Source organism: Callospermophilus lateralis, chromosome 3, assembly GCF_048772815.1.
Source record: "Callospermophilus lateralis isolate mCalLat2 chromosome 3, mCalLat2.hap1, whole genome shotgun sequence".
NCBI lineage: Eukaryota > Metazoa > Chordata > Mammalia > Rodentia > Sciuridae > Callospermophilus > Callospermophilus lateralis.
In genome coordinates, this window is record NC_135307.1 from 135,235,607 (window position 1) to 135,258,995 (window position 23,389).

The following is a 23,389-nucleotide window of genomic DNA, read 5'->3' on the forward strand; positions in this document are numbered from 1 at the left end:
TTTCAGAGGTCTCAATCCATAGACAGACGGCTCCCTTCCTCAGGGTTTGAGGTGAAGCAGAACATCATGGTGGAAGAGTGTGTTGGAGGGAGCAGCTCCTATCATGACCAGAAAGCAGAGAGACTTCATTGGCCAAATACAAAATACATACCCCAAAGGCACATCCCTAGGGACCCACCTCCTCTAGGCACAGCCTCCCACCTTCAGTTACCAGTCAGTTAATCCCTATCAGGGGATTACTTCACTGATTGGGTTAAGACTCTCACAACCCAAACATTTCTCCTCTGAACCCTCTTGCATTGTCTCACGCATGAGCTTTTAGAAGACATCTAATGTCTACACCATACATTGTCAGTTAAAGGAAGTGGATGTTTTGCCTCATTGCCCTCTGACCTCATGGGGAGGATGGGGAAATGTGCAAGTGCGCCTGTGCAGGCTGCTCCTCTGGGAGAGGGACCATCCGTCCCCTGCTCAGGCCTTAGCCATCCTGACCAGTATTGCTCATCCCGGTGGTGGTGCCCTGTCCATGGTTCCTCTGATGCACTTGAAGTCTTCAGCTTTGGTCCCGTGGTCTCCTATTGGTGCTTAAAAATCAACATTGGGAACCCACACCCTGGGTCTCTTCCTAGACCAGGACAGGGCTTGGTCCGTACTTGCCCCTCTCACCTGAGTCTGCCTCCCCCACAGGGCTGAGTGGTAGCATCTTGGTGGCCACCAGATGTCCACCTTCTCATCCTGCACTAGGACTTTGTGATTCTCTACTTGGTCCTGGGTGCCTCTAAAGCTGCTGTCTGTTAATTACCATTCCATGGCTGTCACCCTACTTACCCCTCAGTGCTTGTTCCAAACTGTTGGTAGGAGAACTCAGTGTCTTTTAGAAGTCAAAATGCTCATCCTCCTTGGAAAATAGAGAACTCAATCACCACTGAAAACTAACGAGTCAAACAGACAAGGAAATTATTAGATCATCTGCCTGATTTCTGGGTGTTGGTTTACAAAGCTAAAGCAGGGAGACCATTTCTTTAAAGGAAACCTTAGGAACGGGGGCTTTCTCAGGCCTTCCATTTCACATCCATGTTCCCTTGTCATTCACACTCACCTCTCAGGACTCCAAGGGACTCTGAGTTGAACACAGTTTAAAAATCACTGTCCAGCACATGGGATGTGGATGTCAGAAAGTGAGTTTCTCTCTCTCTCTCTCTCTCTCTCTCTCTCTCTCTCTCTCTCTCTCTCTTTTTATGTGGATCAAAATTCTGAATGTGGTGGGGTTGTGCTTTACAGAGTAAAGATTTAGCATCCTCATCTTTAAATTCCATTTAAAATCTCATTTATTGGGAACCCAGCAGTGTATGGTGCCAGGTTTCTCCATGGGAAAAGCTCTCTGCCTCTGGTTGCTAAAGGCTGCTGTACTATTTGCAGGCCCTGAAGGATCCCACCCTGGCTGCCCGAAAGGATTTCCAGAGGGAGGCCGAGCTGCTCACCAACCTGCAACATGAACACATTGTCAAGTTCTATGGGGTGTGTGGTGATGGGGACCCCCTCATCATGGTCTTTGAGTACATGAAGCATGGAGACCTGAACAAGTTCCTCAGGTATGCGAGAATTGCTATCTTTCTCTCTATTGACCCTAAGACTCCCCAACCCCTGAGATTGTCTCTGGAGTCAGAAGTCACACTCCCCCCACTGAACTCTTAAATCTGAGGGTGGGAAACGAGAAGCACCCTTTCATTCTTCTCCATCATCCCCTTAGCAGCTGGCCTAAGGCCTATGTCCCTAAGATAAAAAGCCTGTGCTCTTTCTCCTGATTCCAGGGTGGGCTGAGAAGAAAAGTCTGGACTGGGTCCCAGGAGAGTCCAGTGGGTCACTTACAACTCCAAGACTCTAGGGCCACCCTCTCTCAGTGCTGCAAATAGCTTGTCCCCTTTGTGCCTTGCACATCTCACTCGCATAGTAAGGCTAGTCCTGGGCAGCGTTCCTGGAAACCTTCTTGCCAGAGGCTTCTTGATGATGAATAGGAGGGTGCAAGATTAAAAATTCATCAGAAGACAGAGATGGTTGGACAAAAAAAAAGGAAGATTTTCCTCAGGTAAATTCTAGAGTTGTGTTGTCTACGACAGTAGCCGCAGATGGCTATTTGAAGTTGGATTTACATTAGTTAAAGTTGAATAAGATTAGAAGTTCAGTTATTGGTCTCACTGGCCATATTTCTAGTGCTCAGTAGCCGCATGTGTCTGGTGACTGCCAAATGAGCAGTGCAGTGCAGACCATTTCCATTATTTGAAGATTCTATTGGATAGTGCTGTTATATATTGTTCTGTATGTATATGTATATACACACTACACACACACACACTAATATATATATATATATATATATATATATATATATATTTTATTTTATTTTATTTTATTTTATTTTTAAGAAGAGTTTCTCCAAGTCTGGAGAAGGATTACCTGGACTTTGAGAAGCTTTGGATGAAACTGGCACCCCCAGTCAGAAGTTCAGGCTGTAGTTGCAGGGGAGACTCCACTTTCCCTAGAGAAGGCAGCAGCTCATCACTAGAACAGAACTAAGAAACTAAGATTTTCCTGTTACAGCCTTCCATTGCTGTCACCTCACACATAGTGCCTAGGTATGGGAGAAGCCATGTGTGAGGAACTGGGAAATCCAGTTTCCCAAGAAGCAGGCTGAACTCTCACTTAGGGTGTGGTCTCTGCCTCACCGCTAGCTGAATCCCATCAAATTCCATGGCTGTGCATGAAACATCCAGAGTTCAAATGTAAGGTATACAGGGCTCTAACCCGCTCGCCAACAAATGATGAGCATCTCCCTGAAGTGCAACATTCCATGGAGTGTCGGAGTTTTGAGGCGGGAATGCAAAGAGTTGGTACCAAGTAATGGACTGAAGGGGTCTCTGGGGCTCTTTTATAATCTGGGTTAAAAAAAAAAGACCCTGGGAGAATTAAAAATATCTGTAGAATGCTCAAAGCCTCCTAAACTGGGATTTTCCTGGAGAACTCAGTCCTTAGCATAAAACAAACTGGGGTTCCCGTCTTGTCACGTTAATTACAACTGGAGCAAATTGCACTACTCATAGTATTTTAATGTCTCTATATATGTAATACCTAGATGAATTTTTCATGTAGCTAGGTGTTCAGCCAATGGTAGCTACTATTAAAATTATTCCTGTTATTTCTACTATTACTATTATGGCTATGCATCATGATTGTTTCTAATCTAGGAGTCACTCTCTCTCAATAATCAGGGTTCCCCTCTCCCTGTGCTTCCATTCCTCTGGGGTCAGAGGGCATATTCCATTTTCCACCATACCCTTTCCATAGACCCAGTATTTCAGTCTGAAGTGCCACCAGTAGGGCTAAAGAGAGTTCCTGGCTGTGTGTCTCTGTGTATCCCTCTCCTGCCCAACGTAAGGGAAGAGGAAGAACAAGGGAACAGAATGGAGAGAAAGAGCAAGAAGTGAGAGCAAAGGCAAGGAATGGGAGCAGGAGAAAATAAGAAAAATAAAAGCAGATCAAAAGAAGTAGGAAGGAAGGCACAAGGTGAGGGGCAGCTTCTGCACTGGGTCACCTCCTGGTCTCCATGGACAATGTAAGGAGGCATTCCTGTGAGCACAGTCCTCCAAGAACTTGCTGACACCCTTTAGCCTCTATCTTTTCTCGGGAGTCCTTTCCTGAAGACAGCATGGAGGATTCTATCCAAAAGTCAAGGCCTAACAGTATTTTGGGGGTAATTTTTTTGCAATGTAATCTGGACTTTCGCCTCCACTGCTAAACGGATTCCCAGTAGATGCCGTTAATCTGTCTCCCTAGGCTCTGTCAGTCAAGACTTCTCCAGAATGCCCTGGTGCCAGAAGCTCTTAGCAATAGGTCACACTAACCTTTCCTGGGAGCTGACTTACTGCTGCTTTCCCAAACACAGCCTCCATGACCCCAGGTTGGCCCTGCCTGCCCTCACATCTCCAAGTTGGTGGTATTTAGGGGCAGGCTGGAGAGTGCCCTCCTGGTGGACAGGTGTTGTGCTTACCTAGTGACCCCTTGGCTTGCCAGCTGATGCAGCAGCCCTCCTTCTGAGGAGTGAGGTAGTTGGAGCTCACCGGAGATAATAAAATGAGTGTTCATATTTAATGGTGCCTTTCAATGGAAACCGGAGAAGCAGTAAAACAGGCTGAGACCTCGCTGTACACCAGGGCTCGTTGGGCCACCGCTTCATAAATAAGGGCCCCCGGTGTGGTTATGGCTCATTGGGCTTTCTAGAGAAAAGAGTGAGCACTAAAAATGACAGATATGACAAGGCGAGATGTTAGAAAAACAAATCCAGGCCCTAATTTGAGATGGAAGGGATGCTGGAGTACTCTAGGTACTGCAGCGTCAGAGGGTCTCTCCATCTTGCCTTGCTGCTGTTGTTGAGTCACCCAGGGCTAAGCAGTGTAGTGGAGTGGTTAGGAGTGAGGATCCATGAGTTTCCTATTATTTATGGTTGCTGGGTGTAGACTGCTGGCCTACGTCAGCACCAGGAAATTGTGGGAAATGCAAATGAATATGCTCTGCCCAGCCAATCAGAATCCTAGTGGGCGGGGACCTGGGAATGCGTTTTAAATTCCTTTCTCCCTTTGAAAGTGCTCTTTTATAAGTCAAGGTTTGCCTTTAAATTCTGTCTCCTGATTTCCAAGATAGCCATTCTGAAACCTCTGGAACTTTGGCGATTGATCTGATCATTTTCTTTATTTCCCAATTTTTTAATTTCAAAGTCCGGGTGGACAGATTAATTGAATATATTCAAAACAACCAGAACAGTGCTTGGCATATAGTAAGGGCTATATAAAAGTTAGTTGTTGTTTTATTAATTATTATATAATAAACATCTAGCCCATGGGGGAACCCCTCTGTAGCAGTAACATCTTAAAAATAGTGGGATTATTCCCAGTTCCATGTGAGTATGTCTTCTGTCATCTTCGACGGGAATCTGGTTGTAGAGTTTCAGCCATACCCACATTCACTTAATATACTTTGGGGTAAGTAGAAATATGGTATAGAAGTTTGGAAAGGGGAATTTCACTCATTTCTGTGGAGCATTCCAGAGGATTGGGAACCAAAAGGTCTTTCCCCTTGATCTCCTGAATTCTCTCTGCTCCCTCTTTCCTTCCCACCTCCTCACAGGGCCCATGGGCCAGATGCCATGATCCTCGTGGATGGGCAGCCACGCCAAGCCAAGGGCGAGCTGGGGCTCTCTCAGATGCTCCACATTGCCAGTCAGATCGCCTCAGGCATGGTGTACTTGGCCTCCCAGCACTTTGTGCACAGGGACCTGGCCACCAGGAACTGCCTGGTTGGAGCCAACCTGCTGGTGAAGATTGGAGACTTTGGCATGTCTAGAGATGTCTACAGCACCGATTACTACAGGGTAAGGTGACTTTCCCAGCTGAAGGGCTCAGCAGCAGAGCTAGCACCTTGCTTACATGTCTTTGTCATTGTCCATTAACCCTGTCACTCTGGTGCACACATATACACACAAGTGTTCAGATGTACACTCAACAGTTAGTTATCTTTTGATCACTCCTGTTGCTTGGCATATGTTTTTATTATTATCTCAACTGGCTCTTCCTCTTGTCCTCTTGGACATTTGACTCAACTGTATCTGTACATTGCAATAACATAGGCATTATTGTGTTCTTACATGCATGAATGCTCATACAAACATAAACACACACACACACACACACACACACACACACACACACACAAATCCATACCCAGGTAATTCCAACTTGGTGCTATACTTTAACATCTCCCAGCACAGTCCCTAATCTAGCCTTAACCCATGACACATTTTATTCTCTGGAATTATCGTGTGACCATGTAAGGATGATCTTCTTTCCAAAGATAGATCTTGATGGAAAATGGAACCCAAAGAAAACTAGTAAAAATGGTTAATACACTGCTATCAGCTTCCAGCTTTGGAGAGATGCCAAGTTAGACCTTAAGGAAAGATTCCTGAATGCATACAGTTGTCTACTTCATATTAATAGGATCTTATTTTGCTTCCAGAAACAACTTTTCTCCTTAGTCTTTGGAAATCTTCCCATGGATCATTGGATGGTTTTGATTATTGCCAGGGAAAGGGTGAATGACCACAAGCGTTACTTTTCTCAGAAAGGGAAAATGTGGTTGCAACTTTAAACCCAGAGATGGAGTAATGTCTGCAAATTGATTGGGAGGCAGATGTCTCTAATACATGGAGCATGGGGACATTAACTAGGGGAGTAGTTTGGATAGGTGGGAAAAGGAGAGAGAGAATAATGTTTTGGAAGTTGAAGGATGTCTTAGCCATAAACTGGGGATGTTACAACAACAAAAATTTTATTTCTCATGTTTTTAAGTCCAAGATCAAGATCAAGGCTCTTACAGATTCTATGTCTGGTGAGGGTACATTATAATAACTAGTTGTCTTCTCACCGGGTCCTCACATGGAAGAAAAGGTGCAAAGGATCTTTCTGAGGTCTTTTTGGATAAAGGCATTAATCTTATTCATGAAGTCTCCATCTTCATGATCTAATTGCCTCTCAAAGACCCCTCCCCACCAAACCATCATGTTGAGGGTTAGGCTTAACCTAACTTTGAACTTTGAACACAAATATTCAACCAATAGCAAGAGGAGTAACAGCTACTTGTCTCATCTTTTTGCAAAGAATGGATGATTGTATTATGAGTCGATGACCCCAAATATGATGGTCCTATTGGCTTGAGCCTGATGGACCAGGAGGCGAGGAATTTGGGGTTGGGACATGTGTGTAGCTTTGCCTAATCATGATCACTCAGGCATTAAAATGGATCACTCAAGGAACTTCATTTTAGCAAAGATCCAGAGAAAAATGCAATGTTTAAGAAATGATTTTTATGGCTACAAAGTGACTTGTTTGTGGTACAAAGGATGACAAATGATGTACTATCATGAGCAAAGTAGACCACATGGGGGGGAAATAGAGTGTCCACAGCACACTGGGCAGCTTCTGTAGCCACCAGCCCCATCCAGTGTCCAGAGATAGAAAAGAACAAAATATAGCAAGTACCACACGCTGGGCCAGAGCAGATCTGCCAGGAAATGTCAAAGTGGAATCTCTTTTTAGTATCTAGACCATTTTTTCCGCTCATTTTCAAGAGAGGCATTGGTGTGGTTACTAAGAGGGCCCATGGGTCATCGATTTCTTAGAGGCCAGCTAGAACTGGCACCATTTAATTGCCTCTCCACTCTGTGTAATAGGGTTTGCTGGATTGCCTGACTGAGCTCAGATTTATGGTGGACTGGATGAAAGTAAGGGATGGCTTGCTGTTTTACTTTTTTTTTTCTATGCAGGGCAGATATTTAATTAGGCCAAGATGGTCTCTGCTGGCTTCACCAGGGTCTTGGGAAACCAAGAAACCATGACTGACCAGAATGTGCAAACTGAGCCTTCAGACTTGCTTCTAGGCTTGCACTTAATATTTCTCTGTTTGGGTTTAAAAAGAAAAAGCAAATAAAACAAATCACAGTCCCAATGATCGTTCTTTGTCCTTGCTTTAGCAGCTGTGAACTGTTGCTCTTTACTCCTGGGAGAGTTTCAAGGAGTAAACCCATCTAATTTCCGTGGGTGCCAGGGTGAATTTAAGGAAGGGAGAATAAATGGGAAATGTCTATGCTCTCTGTATCTTCAATTCCTCCTTCATGAGTGCTAGTTGAGGCCAGCTGGCTTGGAAATGTATGCCTTTGTTTCCAAGGGCATATGGAACAAGGAAGGATAGCTATTGCAGTAAAATTCAGCACACCATTGGGAAGCTGCTTATTCCACTGTGTTGGGTAGGTACTATACTCTCCACATTCAACAAGCGGCTTGTGCTGTATCTTCATGTGGACTTCATCTTCCTTCCCTACTCTTCTATTAAAAAAAAAAAAAAAGGCATCAGTACTTTTGCCTGAGGTCACAATAATGCAGTCTGAAGTCTTATCATTCCTATTGGAAGACACTGGGGACAACAAAGGTATTCTTGGGTTTTGGGCCTGATCTTAACCTGTGATCACTTTCTAACATTTGACTATTATTAGCAGTCATGTGACCTGCATGCCTTTGCCCTAACCTCTGTTCAGTTTTCCTGTTTCTCCAATGAGGACAAAAATATTTACTCAATAGAGTAATGTTGATGTTAAGTAAGTTCATTTGTGTAAAGAGCCTGTAATTCAATACTTACTGGGTAAGTTTATTGTTTTCATTATCTTCCTTAGTTCTTCTCACACCCAGGGCAAAACAAACAAACTGTGGAGCTAATCTTATTTCCACATGCACTTTCTGGGTTAGAAAGAGGAACCTCCTGACCACTAAAAAATAATTTGGGATCACACAGCTGCCCTAAAGGAGTAGGGTCTTTAAGTTGACCACCTCAGGAAAAATTCCTTTGTAAGATTTCAACTTACGAAGACATACTGGGTCATCAGTGCTTGCTTCTTCTTTTGGTCAGTGTTTATATGGTCCTGTTCCTGTTTCTGAATCTTAGAGCTAAAGCCATGTCCCAGTGATTTATGTAAGATGTTGTTGTTCAGTTGCACTGACTGAGACCCTCAGGGAAACAGTGATTTATCAGATGGAGAGAATGCTGTGAAGGGTTCTGTCTGCAAGCAGATACCCCAGGACAAGCTTTCCCTCTCTGCTACCATTGATCACTGGGCCTAAGAATTTGCTTCATTTCTCATGCCCAATATAGATAAACATAGGTAATTCAGACATGTGTGTGTTTATGTGTGCGTCTATTTGTGCTCTCCTGCTCCCCGAGGATTCTAGAGTGTACCTAGGAGAGCAGGAGGGGAGCTTGAGATAAGCCCCTCCTTATAGTCTCCTTTTTTCATTTTTAATTTCTGAAAACAAAGAGGCGCCATCTGGCTCCTACATAAGTGGTATGCAAACGATTTACAAAGGTGAACTGTTGAATTTCCTGTTACATATTTAGATGGAGAAAATAAACATTCCTGCATCAAAGCTCTGGAGCAATTTGTTCTCTCTTCTTAAGATGGTGCCAAAGACAGACGCCTTTTCCTCCTGTAGATCCCTGGCTCAGGGCTTCCAGACTGTCCTTAAACTGGCTTTGATAAGGGCAAGGTTTGAGTACCATTATACCTTTCATCAAACACTAGGAGATTGGTGATCAATCTAGAATTAAAAAAAAAAAAAAAAGTTTTGAGCATCCTGAAGGAGAAGAGGCTGAGATTCCAGAATTGAAATGTTTTTAGATTTCTTTTTTTAGAGGGGGATATGATGTCCTGAGATCTGGTGAGATCTGGAGGGAGTGGAATGGGAGGGGATTGGCACTGATCCTACTCTGGTAGTAGGCTTTCCTGTTCACTCTGCTGTCCTGTGTACCTAGCTTAGTTCCTTGGTAAACACCCAATAAAAATGTCAGTGAATGAGGTCAGAATGTGAATTCAAAGTTAGGCAGGAAGTGGATTAAGCCAGACCAGGAGGAGCCCAGACAGGCAATCAGACACCCATTAAGTCAAGGTAAATCTGTGGTGAGGATACTGGGGAATTTTGCAGTCGGTGGCAGGGAAAATCTTGGCAAGTCTTGTCTAGGGAAGTAAAAACAGTTATCTGGGGAAAATGTCCAGAGGAGATGGGTGAATGAATGGTGGTCTGAGTCAGGGATAATGACATAAGGTCAAAAGCAGGGTTCTGGCAGAAACTAAAGCCAAGTGTCGAGGAGATGAGGAGGGAAGTATGCAAAAGTCCAGGCAAAGACATCAGGGCCAAGAAGCAGGTCTAGGAGTTGGGAGCATGGCACTGAATTCTAAGCTGGAGATTCCAGGCCACGGTCCCCAGCAGCACCCGAAAGAAGGATAATGATCTTAGAGCAAGACAATCTGGTTGGTAAAGTATTTGATTTTACGGATGTCATGGTATTCCCATGACAGTGATGAAAATTGGACCCTCACTGCCTGGGCTTGACTCTCTGCTGTCATAATTCCTGGTTATATGATTTGGGGAAAGTTATCTACCCTTTCTGTGCCTCCGACTGTGAAATGAAGTTAATAGCCCCTATCTCATGCATTTGCTGTAAAGATTACGAGGTAATACATATAAAGCTCTTAGGATGATAAATGCTCAATAAATATTAATTACGGTTACTGTTACTAGAGTTAAAATAAAAAATGGTTTCCCCAGTTCCAAAATGAGCATTCTGAACAAGGCTTACCTAAGGGTATTAGTTAAGGTAGGCCAATTGCGGTAACAAATAGATGCAAAAATATATAATGGTTCCAACACTAATAGAAGCTCATTTTCAGGTCACATCACAGTATGAACAGGTGCGCTCACCGGGAGAGTAGCCCTCCTCCACATGGCCATTCAGGCTAATGGAACACTACCCTTGTCCTTATGTGGTATCCTCAGTCATCCTAGGCATTCAGCTAGAATGCCTAGTCAGATAGAAGAGGAAAGTACCTTGAAGGAATGTGTTCTGGTTGTTGTCCATGGGCCTGGCCTACATAGGTTCTGTCATCTCCCCTCCTGACAAAAGTATTGTCTGTTTTAGTCGGCACTTTTGTCACTGTGACCAAAGGACCTGACAAGAACAACATAGAGGAGGAAAAGTTTACTTGGGGCTCATGGTTTCAGAGGTCTCAGTTCACAGATGGACGGCTTCATTGATCTGGACCTGAGGTGAGGCAGAACTCATGGTGGAGGGGCATGGCCGAGGAAAGCAATCCAGGACATGGCCTGAAGCAGAGAGAACTTCATGCACCAAGGACATGATGTAAGCCCCTCTCGGTTTTATGACCATCCAGAACAATGGCTGATTACCATATCATCTGAGCTGAGAGTCTGGGGCTTCTCTAAATGTTGACTAGCTGTGCTTGTCCTCAACTAGGGAGAGGTCCTTAGATGGAAGTCAAGTGGATATTAGTGGGCTGAGGGAGTCAGTGATCTACAAAACGACTTGTAGTTTGCTTTCACCTTTAAAAGCGAGTGATCACAATTCAAGGCAACTGACTTTCAGGATCCCAGTGTGCCATCTGTGCTCCCTGCTCTCTACTGGGGTTTTGGGAGGCCTACTCAGTAGCAAGAACCCCTTTTTCCTCTCCAGATTATGCATTCTGAGTCCACTGAGTCCCAAGATTAGGCATTGCACTCCAGCACAGCAGCCCAGGAATATCGCAGCTTTCTCCCTAGAGAGGCAGATTTTTTTAAAATATATATTTTTAGTTGTAGGTGGACCCAATACCTTTATTTTATTTTTATGTGAGGATTTATTTTATGCTGAGGATTGAACCCAGTGTCTCACGCATGCTAGGTGAGCGCTCTACCCCTTGAGCCACAACCCCAGCCCAGAGGCAGATTTTTTTCTGTTCTCTATAGGAAAGAGGATATGCCATTCCACCCACCACTCAGATGGGGAAGGATTTGTGGTGTCATGCCCAGCCTTGACCAATTAGACAAGTAGTTCTTCCCAAGAGGCAAGATTAAGGCTAGAGAACTGCCTGTGCTCAATTGTTACTCCAATCTATGTTTCTCTGATTGGAAATCTTAAGCAGCTCAAAACTGCATTCATCTCCACTTGGTCTGCCGACCACTCTGAGAATCATAGTTCCTTCCTCTGAGGCCAGGGGTAGGGAGACCCAGCACCCACTCCCGCAGCTAAACTGGGTTAGAAAGGATCAGCAGCTGGGCATACCAGCCCTTGATAATTGCTGACCTTGTTTGAAGGGGATTTAGCCAGATTCATCCCTGTGGTTTCAATCATTAGGCTCCCTGAGTAGACCCAGATACCAGGGAAAGAAAAGTTTTACTGAATTTCAGAAGATGAGTTTCAGCAGAGGTCCAGTGGCCAGACCCCAGGAACAGGGCCTGATGGTTTCTTTGTTGCTTTTAAAATATTCTAATAACTTGTTATCCATGTTTTTATTTATATAGAGAACAATGGGGAAGATTTATATTCATTGTCCTTTTTTTTTTTTTTTGGAGTAATTTTAGATTTACAGAACAGTTGCAAAGATAGTACAGAGTTCCCAAATACCTTTCACTCAATTTTCCCAACTGTTCTTATAACCATGGTACATTTGTCTAAAAAAAAAAAAATTGTCAGTGGCACAAATTATTAATTACACTGTTTGGATTCTATGAATTTTCCCATTAATGTCCTTTTTACAGTCCCAGGATATACTCACAGCTACCACATTGCACTTAACCAATTCCTATTTTAAGGGTAGTGGGACTGCTGTGATTGAAGTAGGGTGGGGGGTTGGTTCTCCCTATTTCAGTCTCTCTTTTAGTGCTTGGTATCCCAGGACAACCCTTGATGTACTTTCTGGAGGCCCTAGGACTCCATGGTTCAGTTAGCAGGAATGGGGATAGGTGGGCTATAGGACCCTCCTGCAGCACCAAGGCCCAGAGCTGCTGAAAACCCTTATTTTGTGAGTGACGAGTAGCTGCAGATTCTCATAGTAATTCTTTAGGACTGTGCAGTCTTGGAAAACCATCTTTAGACTGGGCGCAGACAGAGCTTAGCCATGAAGCTAAAAGAAAGAAGGGGGGGTCTCCTTAAATTCCCAGGCCCTAAACCACACCTTTGTTCTTTTCTTCAACTTTGGTAGCGGGTACATGGGTTAATTAGGAGACATGGCCACAGAGTAGATCTCCAGGCAGACAGGGTGCCATGGTATGCACTTCTTGAGTGAATTTAGAAAAACAACTTAAATGCTAAGACCTATTAAGCTGCACAAAGCTGCAGAGGCAAGGAATACAGAGGAAGGTGTGTGGGATAGATTTATGCTAATTATAGGTATTACAACCTTGTTTCCTTGATTAAAGCCAGTGGATCTGCACTCTAATTATCTACAAAATATCAGACATTTTAGAATGTGAAAGTCTGTTGAGGGACAGGACTGGTATTTAGGAAATCTCTGTCTCAGTGTCAGTTTTGTGTCTATGTTGCATGAATCAAAGATAGTACTTTCATCTAGAATACCTGAAGTTTAGATTCTAGTTCTATGGTGTCTAGTTCTGTGGTTTTTTTTCTTCTATGGGACTAAAGTCTTGTGTATAATGGTGAAAAGGAAGCTCTGTTTCTTCAGGATAAAAGGGAGAAATGGCCAGAGGTTTCAAGGGTAAAGTCAAGGTCATCTCAAGCAATTTCTATTTGTTTTGACCCCAGACCACAACTGTTCAATATCCCAGGCCTTTTTTCCATTTCTGATAAAATAAAAGAACAACTTCTTGTTTTAAAACAAGCTTTTTCCATATTACCCGGATGTAGTTCTGTGAGTGAAGTTTAATTTCTACTCTATCATCTTCTTCTTCTTCTTTTTTTTTTTTTTTTTTTTTTTTAGATATTTAGGGTTCTCATACTCCAATCAACTGGGTGAAAGAATTATATGGGCAAAAGTTTCAAATACACTCTTCAGAAATGGAGATTCTATGAATCCTTTCTTCCATCTCTATACCCCATACATTTTATACTTTTTTTCAATGCAGTGGTAATGTTGGATATCTACCTAAAACTCAATCATTTCATAAAGGACAGAAGTAAATACCAAGACATATCTGGTGGTTTCTGTCATGGGACATCCCAGCAATCTGATTTGAAGATGACCTAGAGAGGACATGATGACCAGAAAGTTGAGGTGTCAGCCATGATCTCTGACAATGATGTAAAGGATATTTGGGACATTTCCCTCTCAATGGCCTAGGAATACTAGTCCTGGGGAGTGTCCTTCCAGCTTTGCTTATGGGCTTTTGGCAACTGTGACTACCATGGTATCTCCAATGCAGAACGAGAAGCCAGGAAGCCTCAGTTTATTCCTAGATATGACCATTGACATGGGATATATTCACTTTCCCCCCCCCAGGACCTAAGTTTATCATTTATCAGGTGGGTGCTTCCCGTCTTTCTTTTTCATCATCTTGGGGATACCCTATCTCTTCACAAGTGCTAGCCACACTAATAGCATTATTTTCTGCCACCGCATGGATTCTTAGTTGGGAGTTTGAAGGACATGCTGAACTTTCATCTTCACATGCATTGGTGGCTCCATTGCTCCTTTTCCTGGAGCAGGCGTTAAATAATGGGCCCCAGTTCAGTCACTTAGTGACTTTGGTGACACTGACTTTAAATCAGTGTCCTTGATTTTCAACTCATAAGGTTGAATTAGGTGCTGAATTATCCAATGCAATTTTTTGTTTTTATTGCATTAAACCTCATCTTCAAATAGAACTTTATAAAATAGATATGCAGGCAGGCAGAGAGAGATAAACAGAGAGCAGCTCTAGCTGCAGGAGAAAAACAAAGAGCCATGGCTATTCTGCCATCCCTTGCCTGTCCCCAGTTGTGGGGATCTTGAAGCACTTTTGCCGGGAGCGAGGAAGGCTTTTTTATTCTGGAGACTGAGCAATGTGACCCCTTCAGCAGGTTTCCTGGTGAATATTTAGGACAACTGTTCTGTCCACATACAATAGTGACAGTGATAATAACCAGAGAAAAGCACTAAGCAATTGATGCATGACTAACTCTGCCTTTAATTGCCATCGAATTTTCCTGGCTCTTTGTGTCTCACTGGTTGACGGTGTATATTCTCATTCCAAACCCAACTGAAGAAGAACTCATTTTTCAACCTAGTGAAACTTTGGTCTTTCATACCAGCCTTTGCAAACCTCCTCAGTACTCTATCTGGAGATAAAGAGTGTCTTCTGAGAACTTCCCAAAGAAGTAAGTGATCAATGATTGCTGGCTTCCACTTTTGGATGAGAAAATGGAGTTTTAGAGAAGATTGGTAATGTGTTCCCAACCTGAGATTCCTCAGTGTTAGAACATTTACATAATTTTAACATGAACAATCTAGTTTGTATATTTGCTGAACTTTGTCTATTCTGGTTAATTTCCTCCTCTTGTACCAAGTTCCTTAGGTACAAGGTCCATGTGTGGCATACAGAATTCAGTTCAACGCCATGGCTGTCTGAAAACAACACAATTTCTATTCCCAGGGAAATAAAAATTTCATAGGAAATGTAAGACAGGATGAAAATTTTTAGCACTATTATAAGCCAGAGGGAGGGGATTCATATAAAAGGTGGCTACAAATTTTAACAATGGAACAATGACATAGACCTTGAGAAGTAGATTGGCAGTCAGTGGATTGAATAATAGTAGATAATTTCAAGCAGAGGGGTTAGTGTGAGCTAAGGCACACAAGCAAGCAAATGGAGAGTGGTCTAGAATGGTGTGTCATTCAACTGACCAAAGCACAAGATACATGCAAGGAAGAAAATATTCCAACCACCCTTGGAAGACCTGCTGTTTTGATTTGGGTAGCTGATGGACAGTCATAGAAACTTGTGTTGAAGTGAGCCATTGTAGTTGTCCAGGCTACAGGCAGTGAGATTAGGTGCCACAGTGGTGGCGTAGCAGTGGATAATGGAGAGAAAGGCATTAGAATCAATGGAATTTGGAATGGTGAACTGAAGGCCAGAGTCTGGGGACTCAGATTTCCTTGCAGTTTTGGATCACAGCTTTGAAAGTATGTAACAGTGAAATTGTGGGTCAGGATGGATTTTTAAGGATGCATCTTTTAGGCCATTCAGTCCATTCTGTATCCCATGAGTGTAAAAAACAGATGAGCAAATGCCAAATCATTTCATCCAACTTTAAAGAAACATGAAGCTGAAAGGAGCCTTAAATGTCATCTGTGATGGCCCCAGGCACAATGGCATCACAATCATACCAGACAGATGGTTTGCTCACTCCTTCCCTGAGCTTCTCCTGGGATTCCACAGGTTTCCTCCTTACATTTTCAGCCTGCAACAAAAAACAAGGGATTATCAGTGAGATTTATTTATTTTTTCTTTCTAATTTTTAACACTTGTTTAGAAGTAGGATGCTATCATGTCTAACCAGAATCCTATCTTCTGCAAGGTAAGTCTATCTCATCCCATGTCCTTAGTACAGATAAATGTGATTTATATTATAAAGCAGGCAATGTAACAGGAAAACTAAGGGATGCTTAGATGACTGAAATAGTCTTGTATTTTCATAGATAACTGGTTATATTATTCACTGGCTATGTCTTGACTGATGGAAAACCAACAGAATAAAAATACTTCCTTCCTTTTGCCCTGCCAGATAATACTATTCTCTTTCTGAGAGCAGTTTCCAAGTGGTCTCCTAAACTCAGTCTCATCTGTGCAATTTTAAAATCCCATTGTTCTCTTCTGTCAGAGAAGGTGGTACAGGAGTGGATGGATGCTGTCTTTACCAAACCTGTCTCCATGGGGACCACTAATATTGGGGTGGAGAGACAGGGAAGATGTCCCACCAGAAAATTCCAAGAACTTGAGGCATGTGTATATTGGAGCCCCATTCTCAAGAGAGGAGAGGAGGAGGCTGCAGGAGGCCTCTGTGTTGAGTCTACTGCTCTCTCCATTCCTGTGGGGGTCGGTGATGGAGGTTCATAACTGGCTCAATTTTCCTCCCTCAAGTGCAGAAAGCCTTTTGTTTTCGGAGACAAACTGAATATATAACATATAAAAATACATAAATTTCCATACAAATATCTTCTTTACCAGCTGTAATTAAGATATTTGCATGTAAAGAGAACATTGTGTTCCCTTGACTTCCTCCTGGTAGGGAATTGTATTTCTCTTCTAATCCTCAAAGCCCAAGAATTTGTGATCTGCCTCTGACTAAACAACAGGAGGAGGAGGAGGAGAAGGAGGAAGCAGAGGACCAGGTCAATGCAGCATCTGAAATTCAGAATTTTAAATACAGTTTTTGCTCCTGGCTGTTTTTTTCCAGGATAAGCTCATCCCATAGGAACAAACTGGAGGTGGGGAGGGGGATTGCCCAAGAGAAGGTGGGCAGAGCACCCCCTTATTCTGAAGTCAGGCAGATTTTAAATCTTTGAGCTTCTGCTTAGAGCTATGTGATCTTATGAAATTTACTTACATTCTCTAGACCTTAGATTCTGAAAAAAGGAAAAAGAGAAAAAGTGAGCGCAAGATCTGGAGTGCACAAGTGAGAGGAAGGGAGAAAGGAAGAGAGAGAGGGAGAGGGAGAACAATTTCTTCTTTTGTGTGGATTAAATAAGATAATGTATGCAAATTGCCTGGTACCTATTAGACACTCAATAGATGGTTATTATTATTCCATGTAAGTGAATAAGGTAGAAATTATGTATAAGAAATTTTAAGTATGTTACAAGCCAAAGTATTTCTTAGGATGAGTCTTTGGTACTGGATACTAAAATTAAAGGGGAGATGAGCCTACTTGAGGGAATTTAGAGAAATAAAAAATAAAGCCACATACTCTTTCAGAATCAGTTTAAATGTTCAGATTGGTTTGTTGAAGACCCAGGAAGAGACAGCATAGATGATTAAAAGAGGAGCTTTGCCATTGTAGAATTAGTAGCTCCATCCAGGAACTAATAAATGTTGGATAATTGTGAACCAGGAATGCTATAGTAGACAAAAGTCTTCAGAATTATAGCCCATTTTCCAGGTTTCCCAAGTTTGTACCCAGAGGAAGATTTCAGGTTTTTGCATCCTGGATTCTTGGGGATAGAGAGAAGGCTGGCTTAAGTCCAGCTGTACCTCCTTTTTCTTCTCACTTGCAATGTGATGGTGGCTTTACATTATTATGCATAAGATTAGGTAATGTATACACAAGTGCTTTGTAAACTCTTGGCTTGGGTGCAGTTGGTTTTACCAACTCCTGCCAGCAACAGCCCTATCACCACCAGGATACTCTGTGTTTAGTAAATAACCACGAGAACTCTGGGAAAAAGTGGTTAAGTTCATTCACATGGCAAAGTTGATTGGCCCGAGTAGCTAGCTGTCAGCACTTTATCTCTCCAACCTGCAAATCATCATGATTCATCATGCCTCTATTGAGTCATGTTCTCCAGCCTCTGTAGCCAGATTGGACCTTTGATTTCTGTCCCAGTTTGTTCTTGTACTTGGTCATTTCATTATCCAATGGGTCAATCACAACTTCCTGATATTTGTGTTTGTTTTTTCTTGTTCTTGAGTCATTTGGATTTACATCTCTCCCATACCTCCTAAAGCATAAGTTACCATGAAGGCAAAGGAGTCCATTCCATTTTTAGCAGAGGGATTGCCACATAATAAATGCTTGCTAAGAGTGCTTGATTTCAATACATATGATACTATGTGGGGTGTTTTCAGTGGTAAGAAATAATATCTCCCCTGGCCTAAGTATTCTGAAATACTTGTGAGTCCCCACTTGGCAGGTGTTAATAGTCAGTATTTGGGCACTCTGGGTAGGGACATCAGAAAGATGCAATGGTGTCACCTTCCAGAAGGCCAAGTGGATCTGATTCCCCCCGGATGGCCCAACATCTGCTTTTTCAGTGAAGAGGACTGAATGAGCACACATGACACTGGAGTTGGCACCCAATGGACAATTTATCAATGCACGCAGGGGACCAGATTATTTGAAGGCTGTGTGACCAAAGCATTCACTTTCAGTAAGCTAGTCTATGTGAGAAGCCTCATCATACTGAGAAAACAGCTTGAAGGGGAAGAAGTCAGAGCAAGGGAGTTGAGGGATCAAATAGTTAATGACACCTAGCTAAGAACAAGGACCCTTGGCTACCCAACAGATTTGGAAATACTCCAAGTCTTTTATATCATTTCTTCTTTCTCTCTTGCCCCAAACCAGGAGGGATGAACACTGCCGCTTCCCAATTCTAAGACCTTCTCTCTTTCAGGCCTCCATGACCAGCCAGTGACTTTTCTGAAAGATATATTCTTTCCTCATCAGCATCAAGTAGGACACAGTTGAGCTGTGGTGGCCTAAGAGCCTCTCGAATCTTTTCAGACAACCTTGGATGTACATCCATGTTTTTATCTGTTTTAGGATGATCTTAAAGAGACGATTGTATGATAACTATTTTCCAATATTTTTTTATTATAGTCCCCAGTACTTTCCATGTCACTGAATTGCTATCAGACCTAAAAAAACATGAATCCTTTTGTTGCTTGTAAATTTAATTGCCTCCATGGCAAGTGTTAGATGCCAGGGATAGAAAGTCCATCTCAGGTAGCGGTTCTGAGGGATGGTGGAGGTTGCTCTGAGTAGACTGGTAGACTGCATCTAGAGTTGGTGGGAAAGCAACTCTATATCATGGCAGGGTGATAGCTGCCATGATATAGGAAGAGGGATTGGTGGCCCCTGTGTCCTGTTGTCTCTAGTCCTGATGCATTCCATGACAGCCAGTTCTTACAACCCCAGGGCTTCTGCTGGACACTTCTATGCGTGCTCTCACCTTGGCTTTTCTCAATAATGGATTCTCACATGGCGTAGATGTGAGCTCATCAAATACTTCTGTGTTGAAGGCAAATATACAGAGGGAAGGGTTTACCAGCTAGACCAGCATTACTGGGGCTCATTAGATTTATTTGCCCAAGTTCATGGGTGAGACTGGTATCCCAGTATCCTAAATTATCTTCAATTAGTAGCTATTTATTTTTAGAACTTGTGTACATCAATGCACCTTATTTCTAGGCAGATTAAGTTTTCTAAGGTGGAAACCTTGCCAAAGTTTGGGGCAATCTAGATACAGATCTCCCAGCCAGTCCAGTGCCATCAGCTCTGTGCCAACTTTTATCTATATACCAACACTGTCTTTGGACATGTTATTGACCCTCGAAAAATTGAACAGCCCAGGGATTGGATTTTCTGTTAGAGTTCTGCTTCCAGGCAGATGTGGATATAATATTCAACATTCTTTGGATATAGTCCTTGTATGGCTATGATTCTACCCAATTGGACTGTTTTCCTTCATACATTTACCTCCCCCCATAAGTATTTTATGCAAGCCTTTGATAAATGTCTGAATAAAATTTGGGTGAACCACCCACAATGACAAACTTGTGAAGTCCAGGCTAGAAATGAACTTGGAAGTCGTCTTATCAAGCTTACTTACTCATATGACTGGTGAGGACATTGTACCTCAAGAGACAGAGAGAGAGGAAGGGAGGGAGGAGGAAGAGGGGAAGAAGAATGGCACAGTTATTTGTTAAGTTTATAATCCAGTTAGTGGGAGAGTTAAGACAAGAACATTAGTCTCCTACCTTGCAGATTTTGTGCTTATCTTTGATTACCATCAAAGCATTGTGAGGTCAACTAACCGGTATGATTATTCCTATTCACAGACATGTAAACTGAGGCTCAGAGACATTCGTTGGTATTCCTCAGATTGCACAATAAGTGAGGAGTGGAGTTAGGTTTTGTATTTTGAGTCACAAGTAAGGCCTTTAAAGGGTGAGAATTTCTTGAATAAAAATTTTAAAGAGCATACCAGGATAGCAGGGCCTCTATGAGGTTAGGAAGAGTTTAGAGTTAGAAATGTGAGCCTATAATAATCCAAGTCCAAGATTGTTTTTTTTTCCCTAAAAGGTCTTATGGCAAGGATCCTGAAGAAAAAGCAGGTAAACAGTTGGGGTGACTCAGGGCTGGCCACCACATCCAGCAAGTTGAACTCAATTTAGGGAATTTGGAATTTCTGTTGTAACAGTTGAACAAGCAGCAACGAATGATTTGAGTCACACAAAGTCCTAAGTGTGTAACACAGATGCTGTGAAACTCAAGGGTGAGGGAAGAATGCTAGAACAAGGAAGATCGTGGTCAGAGACAATAAATGTTGTTCTGAAAATTTATTTCAGGAGGTGATTTTTTGTGCATTTATTCATCGTGAAAATGTATTCTTGGGACCATTAGTTAACACATATTTGATCATAGTTGCTTGATATTTCTGTAGGAGCAATATCTGTGCCTTGTTTCATTAGTTCACCAATTACACATCCCTTGTGCTATACCTACATACCTAGTATATGCTAGTGATTCTGTGAAGTCCCTTAAGTGAACAAACAAGGAGACAGGCATATATCTTGGTCAATGACTCATGTGGGATGATGGTCAAGGGCACTGAAACTTGAGATACCCAGAAGTCTCCTACCCATGTTTTCAGTGCAGAGATGCTCTGAGGACTGGTCCTCCATTATTTGGTGGGATGAATGCTTTGCTGCATGTTCCCTTGAACAAGGGGGCAAGATTAGAAAACTCTAGAGATATTTCAGACTCGGTGGTGAAGCACAGTGCCATAGGCGTTTACCTGTGTGAAAATAACAGACCACCTGCAAAACAGTGCGTTCTCCATCTCCAGTGGTTTCCAGAATATCCACGTTTTAGAGGTGCTGTAGAGACATGTGCATTGGACATGAGGTTGAAATACATGTTCCCAAAGTTTTGCTTTTTTTCTTCCAATTCTGAGATCCTAAGAGTCAACTCTAGAATAGAGATTGCTTAGATACAGTATAGTAATTTAAGGCCTCATTATGCATATGTGAGGAACTGTTAAGTATTTATTTCTGTAAAGCTATGAAATATTAGGCCAAATCCACCCTCTTCATATCTTCAAATTCACACCTCTGCATTCTTTCCCACTCCCTCGTGCCTCACCATCTGTCACCTGCCCTGTCTCTATCAAGCCCACCTCTTTCTGTAACTATGTTTATCTTTCTCTGAAGCCTTTCTTAAAGCCTTTCTCCCTCCTTTGTTCTCTTTAAAAAATTACAATCTCTTTTACCTTAAAGAAAAATCTTCGTTTGACCTTTCTGCCCTTTTCAACTTCCATCTGTCTCCTCTGATAAGGAAATAGGTAGTTTTCATCTTCTCTATTTTGGGGGATTCTGGTCTTATCATCTCATTGAATCTGCAGTTTTGGGGGTCCACAATGATCTCATCATGGCCAAATTCAAGTGTCTTTCCTCCAGGCTAATTCTTTCTAAACTATCTGTTGAATGACATTCTTAATAACAGCCCCATTCCTACTCCCCGTCATCATGCCTTCTCCACCAGAACTGCATAATACTCCTCTTCAGTGCCTCAGTGATGTCTTGCTTTCCCCCTTTCTGGCCCTTCTTTGCCTCTTCCATTGGTTTCTCTCCCTCCTCTCACTGAAAGTTCTGGTGCAGCTATTTTAGACATTTTCTTTGCACACCTCACACACTCCCATGGTTCAAACTTTTTTTTTTTTTTTTTTGCTTTTACACCGAATCTGTTTGCATTTACATTTTTAACTTCCACCTCTTCTCTCTTTGATTGCTTCATCTGAAGCCTCTCCTGGAGAGTTCATTGGCGACTGAAACTTGGTGTGTTGGAAATGAACTCACCATGGCCGCCTCCTGCTTCTCCAGTCGTGTTCTTGAGCAGCCTGTTAGCATCTGTGAAAATTCTCTTGGGAGGTTCCCCAAAGGGGAGTCTTTCTGAATTTGTCTCCTCACCACCTACTATGCCACCTGCTATGTCTCTCTTCATAGCCCTTCAGTGTGGCTTATTCTTTGCAAGTTGGCAGGAGCTACCCTCGACTACACCCTGGTCAGGCCAGTGCCTGGGTCAGTGTGTGCACCTTCAGGCTCAGAGCTGTCCTGCCTCTGCTCCTCAATTACATCCCACCTGCTACTCGTTTAAGAGCCTCGAGTGAATCTTCATTTCTCCAAATATAAATTCCTCACCCTGGCCTACAGGGCTCTCAAGCACTCCACCACTATTCCTCTTGACCTCTGTCAAAGGAAGCCCCTGGGTTCTCCTATCCCAGTGAGTCTATCTTCTGCTCCACAGTGCCATGTTCTCATTTCTGCATTTGCATGAGGCCTTCTCTGTCTATAGTCCTCAGCTGGGCTTGCCACTACAGAATGCCACACATTAGGTGTTTCAACAACAGAAACTTATTTTCTCAGAACTTGGGGGCCAGCATTCCAAAATCAAGGTGCAGGCAGGCTTGGCTCCTTCTGAGATCTTGCTCTCTGACTTGCAGATGGCCACCTTTGACCTGTGTCCTTATGTTGTCTTCCCCCATAACTCTGCGGGTCCAGATTTCTCTTCTAAGGACATCAGTCATACTGGATTAGGGTTCACCATAAGGACTCCATTTTTACTTTAATTATCTATCTTCACCTGGAGTCACATTCTAAGGTACTAGAAGTCAGGACTTCAACATAACAAATTGTGGAAGGACACATCTTTTCCTAAATGCCCACATGTCCTTTCTTTTCCTACTTTGTTCTTTCTCACTGTCTGACCTTCACTGCCATCAGAAACCATGGATCCCATTTCACTGCCTTCATTGGATGGTCTCCTCAGGCTTGCCCTCTAGGTTTGCACACATGGACTTATTGCTTCATCAGCCTGCTTCACCATCCTGCTTCTTCCTCAGGTGGTTCCTGGGCTGCTTCTCTGCCTTTGGCTCCACGGGGAGTTGGGGCTCTGTCCTTTGCCCATAGCTGTTGACCCATAAGGCTCTTGAGAAATGCCTTTGCTAAGTTACTGCCAGTCCCTC

At 42.8% G+C, this 23,389-nt stretch overlaps 1 protein-coding gene across 3 annotated transcripts in view; it reads left to right on the forward strand.

Annotated features, from left to right (window-relative positions):
* Positions 1–23,389, forward strand: part of Ntrk3 (neurotrophic receptor tyrosine kinase 3) — a 374,486-nt gene that overhangs the window by 317,147 nt on the left and 33,950 nt on the right. For all 3 annotated transcript variants that reach the window (XM_076851379.2, XM_076851378.2, XM_076851377.2), the window contains 2 exons: positions 1,420–1,592; positions 5,179–5,422. In XM_076851379.2, the coding sequence (XP_076707494.1) occupies positions 1,420–1,592; positions 5,179–5,422 (417 nt within the window). The remainder of the gene's footprint in view (positions 1–1,419; positions 1,593–5,178; positions 5,423–23,389) is intronic.